General features: G+C 52.5%; 1 protein-coding gene across 2 annotated transcripts in view; it reads left to right on the top strand.

Annotated features, from left to right (window-relative positions):
- The window catches only part of LOC138573535 (lysine-specific demethylase 4B-like), a 2,173,569-nt gene that overhangs the window by 2,022,341 nt on the left and 128,703 nt on the right, over positions 1 to 22,525 (top strand). For both annotated transcript variants that reach the window (XM_069649346.1, XM_069649347.1), the window contains one exon: positions 21,698 to 21,883. In XM_069649346.1, the coding sequence (XP_069505447.1) occupies positions 21,698 to 21,883 (186 nt within the window). The remainder of the gene's footprint in view (positions 1 to 21,697; positions 21,884 to 22,525) is intronic.

The raw sequence follows: 22,525 nt of genomic DNA, 5'->3' as shown, positions 1-22,525 counted from the left end.
GTTGAATCATGTAGGACATACCTGGCAGTGAAATACGGTAATTCTGCATCGTTTTGAGGCTCTGTTGCCAATGTTTCCACTGTTTAAGGCTGCACATCCTATGTGGGACTTGAACCCGGCCCTGTTGGTTATCTCGCATAAGCCCTTCGAACGCTTGGCACCGGCAGAGCTAAAATTTGTCACATGGAAAGCAGCATTCTTGGTGGCAATTATGTCAGCTGGCGCATTAGCGAAATTCAGGCTCTCTGCTTCGGAACCATATGCCATCATCTATAAGGATAAGGTTGTGATGCAAGCTCATCCTAAATTCCTACCAAATGTAGGGTGTTCATTTCATATCAATCAGGATATATGTTTGCTGTTGTTTATTTCGAATCCACAGTCTAAGACAGAGCAGGGTTTGCACACCCTGGATGTTTGCAGACCTCTGAAATGTTATTTGGACTGAACCAAACCTACCAGGAAAGTTGATAACATATTTGTTACTTTCAGTGGCTCTCAACCAGGCTCTAAGGCTTCAACAGAAATCCATAGCACTTTGGATAGTGGCATGCTTCTCGTATTTTCGTATTCTTTGTGCCTGCAAGCCTATCTCAAAGGGCCCACACGTACATGCAGTTAGGGCCAAAGCCACTGTGAGGTGACTTTTTCAGGGGCAGGTCCCATGGGATGTCAAAAAAGGCTGTAACGTGGTCCTCACATTCCACCTTCTGCAAACACTACTGTATGCACCGGTAACAGTGCAGATGCTAGATTGGGTCCGGGAACCCTACAATACAAACCCTACTTGCTTAACATGGATCCTGCCACTCAGAGTTGATGCTTGGTACTCTCCCATAAATTGTGGTGGAAAGGGGATGAGACGTAGGAGTAAGAAGTTATTCACCTTAGTGACTGCTGTACTCCTAGTCCATAACCCCTCCATATGCCCCATCCCTCAGTCTACCGATAATAGGATTGCTAGGGAGTAGCATCTAATGCAGATGAACTATGGATTGGCAGGCGTTGCTTGTGGGTGGAGTCAGTGACCATGCCATGCAAAACTCCACCCAAAAAGTTGAACATTGGAGGAATGTTTCGCTGTGCAAAAGTGCCAATTCGGCCCCACTGATGGACACTGATCAAATATAGAGGAAAGGGGATTATGGACTAGCATACAGCAGTCACTATGGGGAGTAACCTCATTTATAGCCTTCTGTGCGGACATTCCCCTTTTGAATAGTATATGTGTTATATGATACCATCCTTCTCCCTCCTAAAAGTTGCCCTGGACTGCTCTGCCACATTTACTGCTAGGCAAGTCAGGAGGTCTTAAAGGAATAGTTGAGTTGTTGCCCATCTTGTGGATTAGTTGGTCTCTCTCCGTGAACAGAGATGACGGAATGCGTCTCAACTTGTTTTTCAGCTTAGGTTAAATAATTCGACAGCAGAAGGAAGGCGAATCTCTAAAAGTAAAGAATGATACAAAATGACCTTCATGCAAATCAGGCACTCTTAGTCCTCCCTTCTCCCTCCTTAACAACTTCCTCACAGCCATCCCTCGTGCATATTTAAAGTGATGGGAGGAAGTGTGATATGATACACACTGCAGCACATGAAGTGATACCTGCATATCAGCAGGGTCTAGAAAAGAAACTTTCGATTTTTCTATGGAAAAGATCATTGTCCATGCCTCATCTGCTGCAGGGTAAGGTTCCAGTAGGTTGTTATGGAGAGAGAACTACCGACTAGGAGCACCCGATTCTCCATGAAGGGTAACCTCTTGAGTTCATATATAACAAGATTTATAAAAAGGATATGCTACTATAACACCACGTTTGTGGAAAATGTTCTTTCGGCAAGTGAATGCATTGATGTAGTTAGTATACATTAAAAATGAGTTGCTTTTTGGTGCCGCCTGCAGGGGTTATGACAGGGAATTATCGATCAGACATGAATTACTTTTCAGGATGTGCCTTTTGGCTGCTTCTCTATTGTGTAGTCTAACACTCACCCCAAAAACATGAAGCTAGGCAAGGGAGCTCAAATCACTATGGCCTGTGCTCAATCTGGCTGGTAATGTATGGGGGCAAAAGTGTAGTAAAGAACAGACTAGTGATCTGTGGAAAAAAGCGCTGTCCTACAAATATCCAACTCTGGTACAAAATAATGTATTTCGTCTAAACACACATTTATTATTCAATCAAGTTGAATTAAGTGATGGGCCCATAAAGTGCCAACCCGTATTTCGACCAATTTGGTCCTTTTCAAGGCAGGGCCAAGACACCAAAAAACTGATTGTACATAAGTAATTGTGTAGAACACAGGGGAGGGATGGGGAGGAGAGAGCCCATTGGAAACATGTGGAAAAATGCATAATTAGCATATCAGTAAAACAGAAACAATACAAATAGAATGGAAAATGGAGACAATTTTTCAATAGAAACATATATTGTCAATTAATGAATGGAAAACCATCATGTAAAACAATCATGAAAGTGAATGATGCAAAATTGAAGTGAAATAAATAAGATTGAGACGGTCCAATAAGCAAATTATAACAAAGAGAATATGATGAGCCATATATAATACAAAGAATCCAACGAACAGAAAACAGCCCAACACAAATTGAATAGTAAAACAAAAAAGAGAAATAAGGATGGGGAGAGAAATTATAACAAACATTAGTTTCCTGTTTGTATCCCTAAAACGGAAACACTAATTTCTCAATATGTTGTTGATAACAACCAAAACTTTTTGTAGAGACAATACAGTTTCGCTACTATGGTGCATCCCAAAAATACGAGCAGTTAAAGCAGTTTAAGGAGTTTGAGCCACATAGAGAGGGGATGGTTGGTGCCCTGTGTCCAATTGGCTAAATCGATTAATGTGAACATGCAACGTTACCTAGAACAGACAATAACTTCCTTGGTATTCCCAAAATCTGTTATATTATAAAATAGCAAAGGCCCATAATAGTACCCAGAATCCAATAGTGACGTGGAAATTACGCAAATAATTAGAAATGATGATCACCGGTTAGTAAAGTGGTGTCTAAATGTGTCTCATAAGTCACCTGTTGGTCTCCTGTTGTCATTTCAGGATACCTATAATGTGGCAAGAAAAGCTATAATTAGATTGTACCTTAGTTGAAATGTAAAAATGTAAAAATATGAGTGATAAAAAGAATGATGCTGATTATAGTTACCTTAACTTTAAGAAGGGACAAATAAATAATGATTAATCTTGGTAAGGAAATCTAGTGTCTTCTGTAATAGGATGGATGTGTGGACCTTAATTGAAAAAATCAGGACCTGTGGATTAGAAAGATGGATCTTATGTCTATTATTGCTAGTACGTCTGGTTGAAAGAATATAGTATTGTATTGACTTAAGGAATTGATGTAGTCCTTACATTTAATAGCACTCCCGGTGATTCCTGATCTCCGATGCATGTGGGAAAAGATTCGTAATGTCCTGAGGATGGTCAATATAAGAATGCCACGTTTGGTAGTTATGCCGTAACGCTACATGGAAATTGAGACAGAAATAAATATAAATGTAAGTAGGGCCATGTACCTATCTGTGGGCGTCTAGTGGGTTGGGAAGGAATGATCGAATGAAGTGAGTTTACCTGTGCCAGATGGCAGGAAATATTGGATGGCTCCAATGCCCGCAAGTATTCTGGATGTTGCTGCGTCTGTGAGGAAAGGAATGAATACGGCATTAGCGGCAAGAGTAATTTGCTTCCGTGTTAAGAGGTGAACGTGATGACGCATCAACAATGCAGAATGCCTATTGGCTCGTGAAGAGTGATGCGATAGCGACAGAGCAAGTCATAAATACAAATAGGCCGATTCATGGAATAAATGTGCGCCGAAAATCCCGGCGCAGAGGGGCCAATACGTGCGCTGCGCCGAAAATTAGCGAAAAGCGCAGGGAAACCAGCGCACGTCGATTCATGGAAGTCCGTGCGCAAGAAAAGCAGAGGACGTGCGCGGAAAAAGCGCGCGGCGCAGGCCAGCGCACAGGTCAACCAACGTCGTGCGCCACGGCCACTGCGCTATCACTCCGAGCGCAGCGCACAGCTCTAAAGTAGGCGGAACACAGGGCGGGACACTCGGAATGGGGAATAAAATGGGGCACAACACTCGGAATGGGGAAGAATGTGGGCGGCACGGGGAAAGTTTAGGAGGCAAGTGCGCGGAACGCCCACACGCTCGCATACAACAGGTATTCATGGAATAGAATAGGGCAAAAAAGCGCACGCTCAAAGCAGCGCACAGGCACAAACAGGCACAAACACGACCGCCACAAGAAAGCAGGCGGTAGCGTCTCTGCGCCTGCAAGAAATGTGCGCTAAAAGGTGCGCCAACAAATAGCACCTATATACAGACATGATCAATGTCCAATACTGTGGCCCTCCAGGACAAATGACGTACAAAGGGGTACCCACAAACACAGACACGCGCTGAGAGAAAAAATAAACGTGTGCGTGTATACCGGGGTGCGCGGTAAGTTGCACACGCGATATGGCCGGGTACGTGGATTTCAGGGGTGCGCGGGAAGTTCCACACGCGATTAGTCAGGGTACGTGGATTCCAGGGGTGCGCGGGAAGTTGCACATGCGATATGGCCGGGTACGTGGATTTCAGGGGTGCGCGGGAAGTTCCACACGCGATTAGTCAGGGTACGTGGATTGCAGGGGTGCGCGGGAAGTTGCACACGCGATATGGCCGGGTACGTGGATTCCAGGGGTGCGCGGGAAGTTCCACACGCGATTAGTCAGGGTACGTGGATTGCAGGGGTGCGCGGGAAGTTGCACACGCGATATGGCCGGGTACGTGGATTCCAGGGGTGCGCGGGAAGTTCCACACGCGATTAGTCAGGGTACGTGGATTGCAGGGGTGCGCGGGAAGTTGCACACGCGATATGGCCGGGTACGTGGATTCCAGGGGTGCGCGGGAAGTTCCACACGCGATTAGTCAGGGTACGTGGATTGCAGGGGTGCGCGGGAAGTTGCACACGCGATATGGCCGGGTACGTGGATTCCAGGGGTGCGCGGGAAGTTCCACACGCGATATGGCAGGGTACGTGGATTGCAGGGGTGCGCGGGAAGTTCCACACGCGATATGGCCGGGTACGTGGATTTCAGGGGTGCGCGGGAAGTTCCACACGCGATATGGCAGGGTACGTGGATTGCAGGGGTGCGCGGGAAGTTCCACACGCGATATGGCCGGGTACGTGGATTTCAGGGGTGCGCGGGAAGTTGCACACGCGATATGGCAGGGTACGTGGATTGCAGGGGTGCGCGGGAAGTTCCACACGCGATATGGCCGGGTACGTGGATTTCAGGGGTGCGCGGGAAGTTCCACACGCGATATGGCAGGGTACGTGGATTGCAGGGGTGCGCGGGAAGTTCCACACGCGATATGGCCGGGTACGTGGATTTCAGGGGTGCGCGGGAAGTTCCACACGCGATATGGCAGGGTACGTGGATTGCAGGGGTGCGCGGGAAGTTCCACACGCGATATGGCCGGCTACGTGGATTTCAGGGGTGCGCGGGAAGTTCCACACGCGATATGGTAGGGTACGTGGATTGCAGGGGTGCGCGGGAAGTTCCACACGCGATATGGCCGGCTAAGTGGATTTCAGGGGTGCGCGGGAAGTTCCACACGCGATATGGCCGGGTACGTGGATTTCAGGGGTGCGCGGGAAGTTCCACACGCGATATGGCCGGCTACGTGGATTTCAGGGGTGCGCGGGAAGTTCCACACGCGATATGGCCGGCTACGTGGATTTCAGGGGTGCGCGGGAAGTTCCACACGCGAATTGGCTGTGTGCTCCCAGGCATTACCTGTACACCCTCCACGGCCCCTGCAGGCAGCACACACCACAGGGAACTACCCTGCACACCTGCTCATGTCTCCCACCACCCCCACCCCCCATCCACCAGGGACACCCTCCACCAGGCCCCCACCCATGTCTCCCACCACCCCCACCCCCAGCACTGTGGGGAACCTGCCAGCAGGCCCCCACCCATGTCCAACCCATGTCTCCCACCACCCCCACCCCCCATCCACCAGGGGCACCCTCCACCAGGCCCCCACCCATGTCTCCCACCACCCCCACCCCCAGCACTGTGGGGAACCTGCCAGCAGGCCCCCACCCATGTCCAACCCATGTCTCCCACCACCCCCACCCCCCATCCACCAGGGGCACCCTCCACCAGGCCCCCACCCATGTCTCCCACCACCCCCACCCCCCATCCACCAGGGACACCCTCCACCAGGCCCCCACCCATGTCTCCCACCACCCCCACCCCCCATCCACCAGGGACACCCTCCACCAGGCCCCCACCCATGTCTCCCACCACCCCCACCCCCCATCCACCAGGGACACCCTCCACCAGGCCCCCACCCATGTCTCCCACCACCCCCACCCCCAGCACTGTGGGGAACCTGCCAGCAGGCCCCCACCCATGTCCAACCCATGTCTCCCACCACCCCCACCCCCCATCCACCAGGGGCACCCTCCACCAGGCCCCCACCCATGTCTCCCACCACCCCCACCCCCAGCACTGTGGGGAACCTGCCAGCAGGCCCCCACCCATGTCCAACCCATGTCTCCCACCACCCCCACCCCCCATCCACCAGGGGCACCCTCCACCAGGCCCCCACCCATGTCTCCCACCACCCCCACCCCCAGCACTGTGGGGAACCTGCCAGCAGGCCCCCACCCATGTCCAACCCATGTCTCCCACCACCCCCACCCCCCATCCACCAGGGGCACCCTCCACCAGGCCCCCACCCATGTCTCCCACCACCCCACCCCCAGCACTGTGGGGAACCTGCCAGCAGGCCCCCACCCATGTCCAACCCATGTCTCCCACCACCCCCACCCCCCATCCACCAGGGGCACCCTCCACCAGGCCCCCACCCATGTCTCCCACCACCCCCACCCCCCAGCACTGTGGGGAACCTGCCAGCAGGCCCCCACCCATGTCCCCCTGTCCCCAGTTCCTGACGATACACAATCATGGCAGTAATGTCCAGCATACCCAGCACAAACACCCAGGCAAGGATTGCATGCACCCACATAGTGAATGCAATCACATGACACAACCCCAAAGGCAAGTATGCAAAAGAACACATGTCCGTCACACACACATACACAATGGGTGCAAGTGAATGTCAAAACCCATATCATGACATGTAAGAAACCAAAGAGAAAATAACACAAGTGTATGATAATATAAAAATGTATTAAAAACAAAATAAGTAAACTAATAAAACATACAACTATGTGGCAAAGTAAATAAAAGGTCCATGTCCGAGAACAAAAAAGATAAACCAAAAAACAAAGGATTAAAAAATAAATAGAATTTGTCCAAAGCAAAACCATGTAGTAGGAAATCAAAGAAAAACCATTACGTCATGGTGTAAACAATAAGAAAATAAAAAAATGTATCTCCCAAAAAATTACAATATATACAGGAATGTTCCAGGGTCCATGAGCCCAACACCACAAATGAAACCTAATACTAACTAATAAAAAAAATATGTACAAAAAAGTGGCCATTGTCCGAGCGGTCCAAAATAATAAAAATAAATAAAGGAAACCTAGCACTAACTAACTAAAAAACTATATACAAAGGCAGCGGGCAAGTCCTGCGGCTCACTTGGTGATGCTGGCCAGGGCATCCTCGAACTCCATGTCAATGTCCTGGAGGCGGGACTCTGTCCTGGCCCCGAGGTCTCGCAGGGACAACCCCATGTGCTCACCAAAATCCCTGCGAGCCTCCTCGAGGCACTCAGCCCGCCTCAATGCCCGACGCATGGAGATCTCCGCCCTGGCCATGGCGAGCCGCTCCTCTTCCGCCCGCTGCCGCTCCGCACCTATCCGCTGGCCAAACTCCTCCCACACGGAACACACTGCCATGCCAGGGTTGCCCTGCCCTCCGGCCGATGCCTGCCCCTCTGATCTTGATGGCCCTGAGCCATGATGCCTCCCACGTCGAGCCCGCTGCTGCCTCCGACGCCACTGCCTCTGCCAGCACGACGGCATCCAGGCTGATGGTAACCACCGACGCCGTCGTGCACATGCCCTGCCCGATGATGCCGGCACATCTTCCATCTGCTGGGGTCCACTTGCTGTGTTGTCCACCCCTGCTGGACCTCCGACTCCCAACTGTGGCAGGGATGGGATCCCCACCGAGCTGGCTGCATTGGTCGGGGCAGGTCCACAGGGGGCCATGGTGGCATCTGGGCCGGAAGACGGCAAGGAGAACGACCGGTGGATAGCCTGCACAGAGGAGGAGAGGGCCGTCAGATTGGCCAACACATGCAGGAACCCCCCGAACATGGCCGATCCCAATTGGGCCACGTCGGCACGGTGCACTTCGTGATGACGTGCGTGCTCCTCCCGGGAAGCACGCACGTCATCACGAATCACAGCCGTGCGCATCGCGACCCCAATCAGGACCTGCTCCATGCGGCCAGGGGTTCCCACGGCCGCAGGTGGAGGGGAGTCAGTTGACATGGACATCCCCTCTACCTGCGGACGGGCCTGGGAGGGGGCATCCCTGCTGGTGCATGGTGGTGCACTCACAGGGTCAGGGACAGCGACATGCACAGGCACCTCCACGGTGACCTGTGCTGCCTCCTGCCCCTGGCCCTGGACTGCACCACTTGCACCAGCAGGGATGCTCCCACCAGGCCCCCTGTGTGCACCAGTGTCGGCCTCCTCCTCCTCTGTGCAAACCACCAACCTGGATGGCTCCTCACCGTCTCCCGCCGTAGCAGGCCCCTGTGGGGGCTCACCCACCCCTTCCGCTGCAGCCGTGGGGGCATCCCTGCCGCCTTGCTCCACAGCGCCGTCTCCGCCCTCTTCTTCACTAGCCGCTGCGTAGAGGGAGACAAAGGACACAAGCATCAGGCTACTGTACAATGGTCCCCTAGACAGGAAGCAATAGCAGATGAGCACCACTGTCAAAGTACACTTCCATCATGTCCCTCCACAACACATGGGTCAGTCCAGGCAAAACACACACAGTAACAGGCATGGTGCATGCCATGCACATTTCCATGCATGTCCAATTGACTCTTGAAACATTCAATGATATGTAACTCACATGCATCATGGCTCATGCATATCACATGCACACACTTCACCTCAGTCACATCCATCTGGCCCCAAACACAACGAACACAGGCGAAACAAGGGTAAGTTGGGTGCGTCACTGAATCTGTGCATTGTCACACACATGTGTCATGCATCCATGGCATGCACAAGTCACAGACACGCAGGTCAGGCACACAGACATGGCTACCATATATGTACCTGGCATCAGCACCCATCCTTCACCCCCATCCATGTCCAGGAACAGAGACTGGCATGCTCTCATGTCCTAAATCTGCATAGGGCTCCCCATGCCGCATTTCAACACATGCAACAACCATGTGGGTCACACATCACTGGTCGCACATGCATGACCATGATGTCCCTGCACACATACATGCATACATGGCCCATGGCACACATACAGGCAAGTATCATAGAACCAGCACACCGCAACATGCCTTGTCTCACAAAGTAATGCTTGCACACTTACCGCTCAACTCCAGACGGGCCTCCCTCTCAAGGACCTGGGCGTGGAGCGCTGGGCGTACGCGTTCCAGGACCCTCTTCTGGATGGAACTCATGCGGCCCCGGCCCCCCTCCACGAGGCGCCGGGCCTTCACAAGGGTCCTGGACCTCAAGTCCTCCCAGCGCTTCTTGATCTTCTGGATGTTGCGGGTTGCCACCCCCTCCGCGTTGATGGCAACCACACAGTCGGCCCAGATCCTCTCCCGTCCTTCCTTGCTGGCGCGGGACGATCCAAAGAGGGCATCATACTGCCCCAGGACATGCTCCACCAGGACACCAACTTCGGTGGCAGTGAAGCTGGTGCCCCTCTGCCCCTCTGGCCTGGGGTTGCCACTGGTGCCAGATGTGGAAGTGCCCGACATGGCAACCCCAGAGGCAGGTGTGGGTGGGCAACTGGGTCCTGGGGCTGGGCTGTGGAGCGATGTAATCCCAGTTGGGAGTCTTCAGTTCCAGCAGGGGTGGACACAGCAACTGGACCCCTGCAGATGGCTGATGTGCAGGCACCAAATGGCAGGGCACGGTGGCAGCAGGCAGGCAGGCAGGCAGGCAGCAGCAGATAGCACGTGGGAGGCTGCTCAGGGCACTGGGGGGGCAGTAATTCGGCCTTCTGGGCAGGAGCATGGTGTTCCGTGTGTTTTCGGGTGGCCAGCTTGATACGGAGTGATTTGGCACGTGAAATTCCTGCACGTCAGCGTGAAATCCGAGGAAAGGCCCTTAGCGCGTAAGTGCGTCAGCACGCATACGCGATTCTATTGGACCAGAGTCCCTCACCGCGTAAGCGCGTCTGACGTGATCCGCACGGGCGTTCCCCACTCAGCACGTGATGACGGAGCACACGTGGAAATACTGCACGTCAGAGTGTCATCGCGTGTAATTGGCCAAAAGTGCGCGTACACGCGATTGGCCTATGTACGTGTATTTCATCGCGTGTAATTGGCCAAAAGTGCGCGTACACGCGATTGGCCTATGTACGTGTATTTCATCGCGTGTAATTGGCCAAAAGTGCGCGTACACGCGATTGGCCTATGTACGTGTATTTCAGGGGTGCGCGGGCACTTACACACGCAAGTACGTCAGCGCACCTGTATGCCTGCTGCGTGGGAATTTCCACACGCTATTGGAGTGGGAACTAGATTCCAGGGGTGCGAGGGTCACACGCTCGCCTAGAACACGCGCAAGGCATTAATTTGCGCACTTTTCAATAAACAAGCCAGATGCCAGGATGAACATACCGTTCCTAGCAGCAGTGGCAGTGGGCTACCAAAGGAGGAGGAGGAGGAGAGTCAGGGCCAGAATATTCACACCCAGAACCAGCCTATTCGGGATGCCTGATGACCAGGTGTATGGGAGGTACAGGTTTCCAGCACACATCATACTGGACCTGGTGAGTGAGTGGGAGGATGACCTCACATCACCCACCCTGTGCTCCCAAGCACTCAGCCCCCTGCAGAAGGTCCTGAATGTACTGCACTTCTTGGCCACTGGATCCTTTCAGCGGACAAGTGCCATAGTGGGTGGTGTGTCACAGGCCACGCAGTCACGCTGCCTACACCAGGTCTTGAACATCATCACTGCACGGCCATCAGTCCGCAGGCACATATATCTCCCCAGGACTCATGCAGAAAGGCGGACGTGCATCCAGGAATTCTATGGTGTGGCTCAATTCCCCAAAGTGCTTGGTGCAATTGACTGCACACATGTGGCTCTACGTCCACCCAGGGCAACAGAGCACATCTATAGAAACCGCAAGCACTGGCATTCCATCAACGTGCAAGTTGTATGCAATGCCAAGGGAATAATCACATCAGTATATGCCAACTATCCCGGGTCCACCCACGACAGCTTCATCTACAGAATGTCTACCCTATGCCGGGACCTAGAGGCTGGCCAGCATGGAGATACATGGCTGCTTGGTGAGCATGAATGCCACTGCACATGCATGCATGTCAGATACTGGGTCATGACACAACACCACTAATGATACCCATCACCACCTCCGCAGGGGACAGTGCCTACCCTATCAGCCCCCACATGATGACCCCAATCCGGAACCCCACCACGCCACCCGAGGTAAGGTACAACACAGCCCACATTGCAACACGGGGCATAGTGGAGCGCACATTCGGAGTGCTGAAGTCACGCTTTCGCTCCCTTGACCGTTCTGGCGGGCAGCTGTTATATGCTCCCCGAATAGTGTGCAGGATCATAGTGGCAGCATGTGTCCTGCACAACGTTGCAACACGCCGGGGCCTGCCCGTGGACATGGTGGTGCCCCCACATCCACAACCACATGCACGCCCGCTGCGCATGGGAGGGGAAAGGGCACGGGGGGAGGCAGCCCGTACGCAACTGGTGGCCAACTTCTTCACCTAGGAATCACAGTGCTGGCTAGTGCACACTGCTCTGGCACATACCATCTGACAATCAATGATGACACTACCTGACAATGTCACAAAATTACTTGACAATAAACTGTCAGATACACATCAGCCTGAGATTGTTAACATGGAAGTGTCACTATGTGTGCACCCCTACCTACACATACACCAGCAATGCATCACAACGAAAAGACACAACTCCATCAATCAAATATGCATTGCCACAGGCGATTCACTACATGACAACATTGCCATGTCACCCATTCCCTTCACAGTCCCGCCACTGAGGACACCATGTCATGGTATGTGAGAGCAAACAAACTGGCCATCACAACATGACACCGGTGTCACAAATAGCAGTGCCCCAAATGGAACATAGCCGCACTTGAACAGCTAACCGCGCTGGAGCCACTACTACACACCTGTGTAAGAGTAATTTCAATCATATTACACACCAACCCACCCTGAAGCCGACCCAAACAAGACACAATGCATGTAATCAATGGTAGTCTCATTACCTGATTCTGCTGGTATGTCCTCACCGTCCAGATGTACAGTGATGGCGCCACGCAAAAGTGTCAGTGCACATCTACCGACATGTAGTCTGACTCCAGAGAGTATGCCCGTGTGAAGAACTGTGTGAAATACCTGCAAAACATGAGCAACATATGTAAGTAGAGGCACATATCAAACCATCATGCATAGTTAGGTGCAACAACAATGTACACTATGAATGTCTACACAGTATTGACTATGGACTGGCCAACAGCTCATGGGAGTCCAATGTCACCGTGTAATTTGCTGTCACTTGGGCACACCCTTTGCAAGCCCATGGAAACGGAAGCAGGAGGGGTGTGGATGTCTGGTACCCAAGCATCGAAACCAAACTCAGGACAAGCCTGCATGTGCCCAGCCACAATACAGTGTATGCCCAGGTACCCACACAAGGCAACACTCTTGGAAAAGAAAAAAAAATTGAGAAAAAATGGCCATGAAAGGGCCGGCGGGGGGGGGGGCCACCTATGAGGTCCGAGGACAGGATGCACGCCACAATCCACCTGTGTGGATCGTGGGAAACTAAAACACCCCATAGGCTCGTGGCCCACACGGCTATTCTGTTGTGGGAGATGAGTCGCTATCGCTCTGGCCTGACCCTGCAGCTGACTCAGGAGGTGGGGGAGCTGCCTCAGAAGATGGTGTGACAATGGGAGGCAGCCCACGCAAAGCACGAGTTTGCTCCTCCATGGCTGCAAGCAGGCGGGTCTGGTTTTTCTGGTTCTGGGTTATAATCATGCGGAGGTCCCCATGCAGTAACTTCCGGGATGACCTGACCTCCGCACGAGTTGCCTGCATCTCGGCCGAGAGCGTCCGTGTCAGACGCTCCAGCTGCTCCTCTGTCCTTCTATGGGATGAAGCCTCAAGCTCTAACAGGGTCGACCTGAGGTGATGGAATTCTTCCCTCAGGCCTTCCCTGTGGCGCTGGGACTCCATGGAAAGTGATTCCCGCAGAGTCGCCAGTGCCGCCCGCCTGTCCATGTTGGACGCCAACATGTCCTCCCTGTGTGCCTGGCAGATGGACTCTGTAGCCTGCTCCAGTCGCTCCATCAGCCTTTCTGGGGGGACAATGGAAGTGGCCACCCTATCCATGGCCTGTGCAATCATCTCGGATGATGCTGCCTGTTGGGTGGCCATACCGTAGATGGATTGCTCCCAAGCGGTATTGCCAGGTGGCATACGGCCACCACGTTGACGGGCACCACACCTGCCTGGGGCAAGGCGGACTGCGCCTTGCTGTGCCGGCAAGGCCTCAGGCTGCAGGACTGCATTCCCTCTCTGATCTGCAGCCCCAGGAACAGGATCAGAGATTGTGTGGTGTGGCCCTGCATCCGTAACCACCGGAGGCTGAGCTGCCGACACTGACATCCCCATTGAGGGCAATGGCCCGGCTGCAGGTGGGTCGGACAGAGGAGATTCTCTCCCAAGAACACTCACCTGCGACTGCACATAGGTGTCATCCTCCGAGTCTACACCTGAATACTGCTCGGGGGAGGAACCCCCAGAGACACCCCTCGACAGCACGACCTGCAGCACTTGTGGGTTTTCACCCACAAACACACCACGTCCCTCACTTGTGGAAGGTCGGCCCGGGTTGCCCTCCTGGGACGGCTCAACCACCACATCCCCAGCATCAACAAGTGCTTCGTCCCCTGCAAAGACATGAAAGAGAAAAATGGAAACAGGCATTAGCACCATGGCATGCAACAAGGGCTGATGAACAACAGAGGCAGTAGTTCTACGACACATGTCCCACATGACTGGGAGACCTCCTATGCATTCACCATCACTGGGTCTGTAGGGGAGGCTCAGGGCATACAATGTACAGATTGGAGAGCAACGCCTGCTCACCATGCTGCCTAGCACTGCCATCACACATTGGCCGGTGATTGCCATGTCAAAGGCACATGCCATCACACACATGGCATGTGACATAGCCACCAAGTGAAGAGGGAGAGGAGGGCAACGTTTTTGGATTTCAACCACTCTGGTCCTGACATTGCATCATCACATCAATAAGTTAACATGTTGTACATGGATCTGCTAGTCCCAATTGGCCACAATGCACAGTGCCTTGTCTACATCAACAAAATGCAGTAAACAATGAGATTCCACCTCCCCATCACCTGTAAAGGAATCATATAGCATTCGTGAAGCACCGGTCCAGAAATGTATGAAGGTACAGCAGAGCACTGAGGGGTGGTGGGGCAGAAGGGGATGCCAGTCAACAATCCTACTGGTGCTGGTGTCATTCATGTCACGCAAGTGCAGGGGTGGGTGGCACAATGAAGTGCAAGGGGAAGTGGCGGCTGGAAGTGCTGTACAAGGTAAGTAGGACTTAACGTCAAGGGCAGATGGTGTTAGGCGCAGACAAGTGCTGGGGGGGTGGCCTATAGGGGTACAGAGACAATCATGCAGTGCTGTGGGCTCGGAGGGGACAGGGGAGGTACACACTGCATCTGGCTCGGCAAGGTCCTTGCAGATTTCTATGTGTCCTGCAGAGTTGTCACATGCCGCAGATATGTGCCCTTGGATTGGGGTTCTCATCTTGGTGAAAAGGGTGAGGCGCTATTGCCTTTGGAGCACGTGGCAGGCCAGTTTGCCAGAGGATGAGCATGATGCAGGACATTCCCTCTCTGCCACCCGGCACCTGTGGTTTGGGTTCACAAGATCCGAGTCATGCCAGGACTCTGCATTGGCATGGGGCTTCAGACAGGTGGTCATGACCGTGGCAAAGACATCCAGTGTACCTGACATAGAGTGGAGCATGGAGTGGGCCCTGTCAGGATGGGAGTGAGCCTAAGGGGGAGCTGGATGGGGGGGAGATTTTGGCAGCATAAGCCTCGACTGACACACACTTCATGGGTTGGAATACCAAGAAGGTGTGTGACAGTGGTGAGGGTGGCTTTGCCTGTGGGGTGGTGAGGGTGAGCTGGGAGGAGAGGAGAATGTGATCACTCCAGGAGAGAGGAGTGCAGAGATGGACGGAGAGGGGAAAGTCAGATGAGATCAGAGCATCAAGAGTGTGCCCTGCAGAATGAGTAGGGACAGACGGGAGTCTAGAGGGTGAGAGGGAGTTGCTGAGGTCACAGAAAGGTCACGTGGGGGGGTCAACAAGCATGCAGGTGGATGCGTACAGCACCAAGGAAGAGGATTTCTGTGTCTGGGGACATGAGTGAGGAGGAGAGGTGAGGACACTCAGAAAGGAAGTAGTACATTTGACCAGTTTTCCCAGACACAGTACGCACAGTTTGTGAATGTCAAGGTGTGGTAGAGAGAGACGTCACACAAGCCATTCCAGAGTGGAGTAGGTCTAAGTAGGAGTGACAGTGGCAGGAATACCCTCAGGGAAGCCAAGGGCACACCCCCCCTGCACAGCAGTGGCGGGCCAAGGAGAGGATCTCCTGAACATCAGGTAGGAGTGTGTGAAGGATGCAGACAGAGCTGGCCGTCAAACATGTTTCCATGAGACCAAGGATGTCAAGGTGCATAACCTCATGTAAGTGACAGATATCGGAGGAATGCCTGATGCAGCCGCAGTGAAAGGAGTGTAATTGTGGAGGAGGTTGACAGCCTTGTAGGACTTACGGGGAGTGCTAGAGATCAGAGGTGCAGCATGTGTAGGAGTTGGAGTGGGAGGCGGAGAAGGATCATGGGAGGGTGCAGGGAGGCAGTGCAGGATTGATGAGGAGAGAGGAGGGGGGACAGCAGGAGAGGAAAGGAAGTTGATGAGATGTGGGTAGCATTTCTCAAGGAGAATGAGGTTGGCCTAAGGGCCTTGGACTGAGATGCTCCCATTACCATGCACATCAATTGTGGCCTCTGAGGATTGGAAGGAGGCCAGGAGTACACCCCAACGGGTCCCACCATTGATGGTGGAAGAGGAGCAAGGAGAGAGGACAGGGACCATGTGAAGGGTCTATGGGACAGGCAAAGGCATGTATGAGCAGATGTCAGTGAGAGTTAGCTTTGAGTAGGCTCAGATGCACTTGTCAGCAATAGGGTGGGTCGCATTGGAGGGCAGGGTGCCCTCATTTGACTGTTAGCAAGCAGGTGTCGTGAGTAGGGCATGATGGTCTGAACTGTAGAAGTCAGGGAAGATAGACCATGAAGAGCAGCATGGAGTGTGAGGGAATGGGGCTCGAAACCAGACGGTACCAAAGCACACAGGTAGGAGGTGGATGTCAAGGCAACATCCACAGTATGACAGCATGTTGGTTGGCATTTATATACAGAGGACGCATTAGCATGTGGTATCATTGCATGTCAGGCATGTGAAGATGAAACTTGATTGGCTGGGGGAAAGTATAGGAATGGTATGTAAGACATCAGATGAATAGACAGGGGAGTATGAGCAACAATGTAGTGACAAAATGACAATTCAAGGGCAACTTCCATGGTGTAGGGCCATATGTGCACTGTTGCCAGTAGGGATAGTGCTGTGGGCAGATGGTGTTGCACTGAACATACTGGATGAGGCACATGGGTGCCACTATCAACTCTGCCACACACCCCCTTGACAGGCACCCAACATGAATGCTTCACACACACACCATGCACATGGATAATACACACATGCATGTGCACTCACCGGATGATGCCTCGTAATCAGGGAGATCTCCCACACCTTGGAGTTGTCCCTCGGTGACGTAGGATCCAGCTACGGACTCGTGTGGTGTGAGTTCTATTTCCTGTGCTGGGGACCCACCTCCAGTCACCAAGGTTGCGGCATGACTTGAGGCCAGCTTATCCTTTGCCCTGCGCTTAAGGTCATTCCAGCGCTTCTGGCAATCACTAGCTGTGCGCCTCACTACTCCAAGGGCACTTATTCTGTCAGCAATGGTCTGCCAGTGTGCCTGGCGTCTGGCATGTGTGGTCTTGGACCCTGCAACGATGACCATTTCCCTATCATGATCTGACACATACTGAACAAGTGCATTCAGTTCGGCGTCTGTGAAGCTTGGCTTCCTTGATGGGCCGGACTGTGCAGCCGTGCCTGGGGCATCAGCCTGTGCCGGACGTGCACTCTTCCTCTTGCGCTTGGAAGGGGGTGGGGATCCAGAGTGTCCTACGCCGCTGTGGACACTAGGGGCAGGAGCCGTGGTGGACTCAGTACTGGGTGTGTGGGATTGCACACTCAGCATGGGAGTAGGTGCAGGCATTGGGGGTAGAGGGATGGGGTCAGGCCTGATCTGAGGTGCATGAACTAGGACCGACACAGTCTTGGCAGGGTGTATGAGAGGTGGGGTGGATGGAGCCACACCCTGGCTACGGGGGCCAGCAGATGACCTATCTGGCATAGATGCGCGTGCCCTGATGACACCAATGTGCACCGGTGCACGTGCAGTGGACCTGCTGACCTGGATGTCAGCGATGGGATCACCCTCGGACAGGTCTGGTGCCACAATGGGCTGGTCCGACAAGGGCTGATCAGGGTTGGTATCAGCCACATGACCCTCAACTGGGGGGGGGAGGGGCATGGGTGTCCCTGACTGGTCCTCCAGACTGGGGGGGACAGGGGCACCCTGCAAGTCACAACCACGTCCCCTAGTGGATCCTCCACGGCCACCACGTGTGGCTCGGCCACCTTTGCCACCCTTACGGCTTGCACGCCTCCCAACCATGGCACTGATGTTATTGTGCGTATGGGAGTCGGTGTGCACAATTGTCCTGGGCAATTGGGTGTCAAAGGGGTTGGGTACCAGATGGTATTCGTACCCTAGTGCAGTGGCAAGGCTATATGACACCCCTGGGGAAAGATGACGGGTCACGCAACGCACAGGCACCCCAAAAAAGTTAAGGAACGTGCACAATACCCCTCCTAGACCACGTGTGCTGATGGAAAACCCTGCACTACGCTGTGGCATCCAGTAACACAAAAATGAACGTATGCGTGTCACACGCAGCCTAGAATGACCTCTGAAGGGGTAGGCTACACACGGGGCAAGCACAGAAGTTAGATACGTGCGTGACTCACCGTCTGCCAGGTAAAAGAGCGTGAAAAATGAGCGCGTTTGGTTGGCAACACCCCCGCCAAAAGAAGATGTGTACGCTGTCTGAGGAGACAGGACAACAGTAGAAGGGGACACTGTTTGAGGGAACAGGCCCAGGTAAACCAGTACAAGAGGAAAAAGAGAAAAAGCTGTCAGAGGTAACAGGGAGTACGAACTGGAAACGCCGTGAAGTAAATCGCGTGTGAAACGACAAGAAGTACAGAATTCACCCACTCGCTCTCCACGAAAAGCACGTAAAAGGAAATGGTGTTCTACACTACCTTATATACAGGCCCACACGTACAGCGTCACTTACGGCGTGTACGTGCTTGGCCCATGTTCACCAATCACACGCTTTGTCACTTCTGCGTGTGGATCCTTTTTCACCAATCACACGCTTTGACACTCCTGCGTGTAGCTCACTTTTCACCAATCACACGCTTTGTCACTCCTGCGTGTAGATCCATTTTCACCAATCACACGCTTTGTCACTCCTGCGTGTAGATCCATTTTCACCAATCACACGCTTTGTCACTCCTGCGTGTAGATCCATTTTCACCAATCACACGCTTTGACACTGCACGTGCAGGTAACTATAGACGCACATATGCTGATGACGGGTTTTCGCGCGATTCGCTGAGTGTGGGATTTTCACGTGCAAAATCACTCCCTATCAGACTGTCCACGCGTTCAAACACGAAAGACCACGCTCCTGGCCATGAGGCCAAATTACAGTCGCCCAGAGCCCTGAGCACGCTCCCACCTGCCATCTGCTGCTGCCTGACTGCCTGCTGGCCACGTGCCCCACAGTGCTGGTGGGTGGGGGTGGTGGGAGACATGGGTGGGGGCCTGGTGGAGGGTGCCCCTGGTGGATGGGGGGTGGGGGTGGTGGGAGACATGGGTGGGGGCCTGCTGGCAGGTGCCCCTGCACTGCTGGGGGGTGGGGGTGGTGGGAGACATGGGTGGGGGCCTGGTGGATGGGGGTGCAGGGGGACATGATCAGGTGTGCAGGGTAGTCCCCTGTTTTGTGGCCTGCCTGCAGGGGCCGTGGAGGGTGTACAGGGTACACCTGTGAGGGCCCACCCAGCCTATTCGCGTGTGATAATTACCACGCACCCCTGTAATACACGTACCCTGGCCAATCGCGTGTTGAACTTCCCGCTACCCCTGTAATACACGCACCCTGGCTGTTCGCGTGTGATAATTCCCGCGTACCCCTGTAATACACGTTCCCTGGCCTATCACATGTTCTACTTCACGCGTACCCCTGTAATACACGTTCCCTGGCCAATCGCGTGTTGAACTTCCCGCTACCCCTGTAATACACGCACCCTGGCTGTTCGCGTGTGATAATTCCCGCGTACCCCTGTAATACACGTTCCCTGGCCTATCGCGTGTTCTACTTCACGTGTACCCCTGTAATACACGTTCCCTGGCCAATCGCGTGTTCTACTTCACGCGTACCCCTGTAATACACATTCCCTGGCCTATCGCGTGTTCTACTTCACGCGTACCCCTGTAATACACGTTCCCTGGCCTATCGCGTGTTCTACTTCACGCGTACCCCTGTAATACGCGTTCCCTGGCTGTTTGCGTGTGATAATTCCCGCGTACCCCTGTAATTCACGTTCCCTGCCTAGTCGCGTGTAGAACTTCCCGCGTACTCCTGATTTGAAGATTGCCCGCTTTGCTTTCCTTGTTTGCCTGCCCTGTGAAGTGGTCCAGGGTTTGCGCAGCCCTTAGCGATGATTTAGCGATTTTGATGGCTTTTCCTTGCGCGAGGGCGTTCTTGGGGGCGTTACTGGCGCTGCGGCAGGCTCGCTGCGATTCTCTGCGCCACGGCTGGTTTGGGAGCATGGAATCCATGAATACGCTGTGCGCGGAAATCAGTTTTAGCGCACGTGCCTGGCGCAGACTATCGCAGGCGCACGCTGTGCGCCAGCCGCGTGCGCTACTTGTGCGCTGGATTCTATGAATTACCCTGAAAGTGTCCATTACTGCAATCTTGCATAGAGTGCATGTAAATTGTGTCACGATGTCAGAGCAAGTCTAAAGGATCAAATATAATGTTATGAATAATGGTATGTTGAAAAATGCCTGTGATGATACTAATAGCAATGGAATGACTGGTTCTAGAGATGAATGTTAAAACCAAACTAGGTAATACAAAGGGTTGTTAATGATTTGACACCAAATAGACATAGACAAAATAGGGAAAAAGGAGATCTGATGTTTATAGATTACATGGTAATCTGTAGTCAAGATAGTCTGGGAGAACCCATGTTCAATTACATAATTTGTATTGTTATTATGGAGAAAGACTAAGGGCCTCATTACACGGTATGCGGTAACCATGGCGCTTTTAGCGCCATGGTTGCCGCCGGTATTTTACCGTGTCCGCCTTGGTGGATGGCAGATTTACCGCCCTACTCCAAGGTGAGCTGGGCGGTAATTCCCCATTTACCAAGGCACTTCCCCATTCCCATTTTTGCCACCATAGGGCTCAATGGGAATGGGGAAGGAGCTAATTGCGGTACCGTAATTAGCACCAAGGTGCCTTAGCGGGCCCATTACTTAACGGCTGCTAAAACCAGCCGTTGAGGTCGGGTCCGGTAAAGGGACCTCGTAGTAGGGCGGTAAGGGTTTACCGGTACCGGTGCCCTTACCGGTACCGGTAAACCCTTACCGCGTTCCGTGTAATGAGGCCCAAAGGGTCCATGCAAAGGATGTATGTATATGTATATCTAATGTTGAAGAGTGGAACAGTGATATGCTAGGCTCGTCAATGTTATGTCAATACGGTATATGCTCAAGGGTGCTCTTAGCAAGGGCCCCAACCTAAAACATCTTCTCTCTCCAATGATGGTTCAACAGCAAGATCCAATGGCCCACTAGTTTGGGACGATATGTGACAACAAGTAGCGGGATCCAGAAATAGTAATGCTGTTCTATTATTGCATGAGTACATACGTGGAATCACAAGAAAACATTTAGTTCCTGCTCAGAATTAAGGCCATCAACTGTACACAGTCATCCGTCTATTCTCCATCATATTCTTGAATAGAATTCCCATTGCAAATCCGAAATAAGTACATCTTATTAAGCTTGTCCTACACATCATCTTATGCTAGTCTTTTTTCCACAGCACTGCGTGTATTGTCGGAAGCACATGAAACGAGGGCCTGGAGCATGCATCCAGTGTTCTGTCCAGTTATGCTCCACCTCTTTTCACGTCACCTGTGCACACACTGCTGGAGTGTCCATGGAGCCTGCTGATTGGCCATATGTCGTATCCATCACCTGCTTCAAGCATAAAGCACTTAGTCCAAAGGTGAGTACAAAATCAAGGTTTTTGAATTTCTGGGTGCAGAGAGCTATTTAGTTCATGTTTGTAGCCCAGACGGGCATGGGTAGCTTGGTACCAACAGCTACCAGGAGTTTGTTTCCCCAGGCCAACTGATGACATATAGTTAATGTAAGAGACTTGGATTTGTTTTTGTGAATGTGTATAAGGGATGTTAGGACACATCAAGAAAACATTTAAAGCACAATGAGTGATAAATCATTAACAAAAAGTTGCATCATATGGAAGTTATATATCTGACATGAACTAGCTCCTTGTTTTTCAGCAGCAGCTCCTGTTTTCTGTGGCATGCCTGATACCAAGGTGATACCTTTAGCTCCTGTTCATTTAATCTTTATTTTGATTCATGGAATCAGTGGTCAGCCCTTCGCATCAGTGGTGAGCCCTTTTCAAGTGCAACCTTTTCTAAACAATATTTATTTATTGGTCATTTGTATAGCGCCCATACACTTAGCAAGCGTTTCAAAGCACTCCAGCGCAGGGAGAACAGATAAGCAACAGAGTTAACATTCTTAATAGGCATTGAAACATTTAGAATGCGCAAGTGCTTTGTAATTTGGAGGTACAACATAGTACAAAAAGGAATACAAACTTATTACAACATATGAC

The sequence above is a fragment of the Ambystoma mexicanum genome, chromosome 1p (genome assembly GCF_040938575.1).
Source record: "Ambystoma mexicanum isolate Mex_15411 chromosome 1p, UKY_AmexF1_1, whole genome shotgun sequence".
Classification (NCBI taxonomy): Eukaryota; Metazoa; Chordata; class Amphibia; order Caudata; family Ambystomatidae; genus Ambystoma; species Ambystoma mexicanum.
The sequence above is the reverse complement of the archived record's forward strand: the minus strand, read 5'-3'. Positions and strand labels throughout refer to the sequence as shown.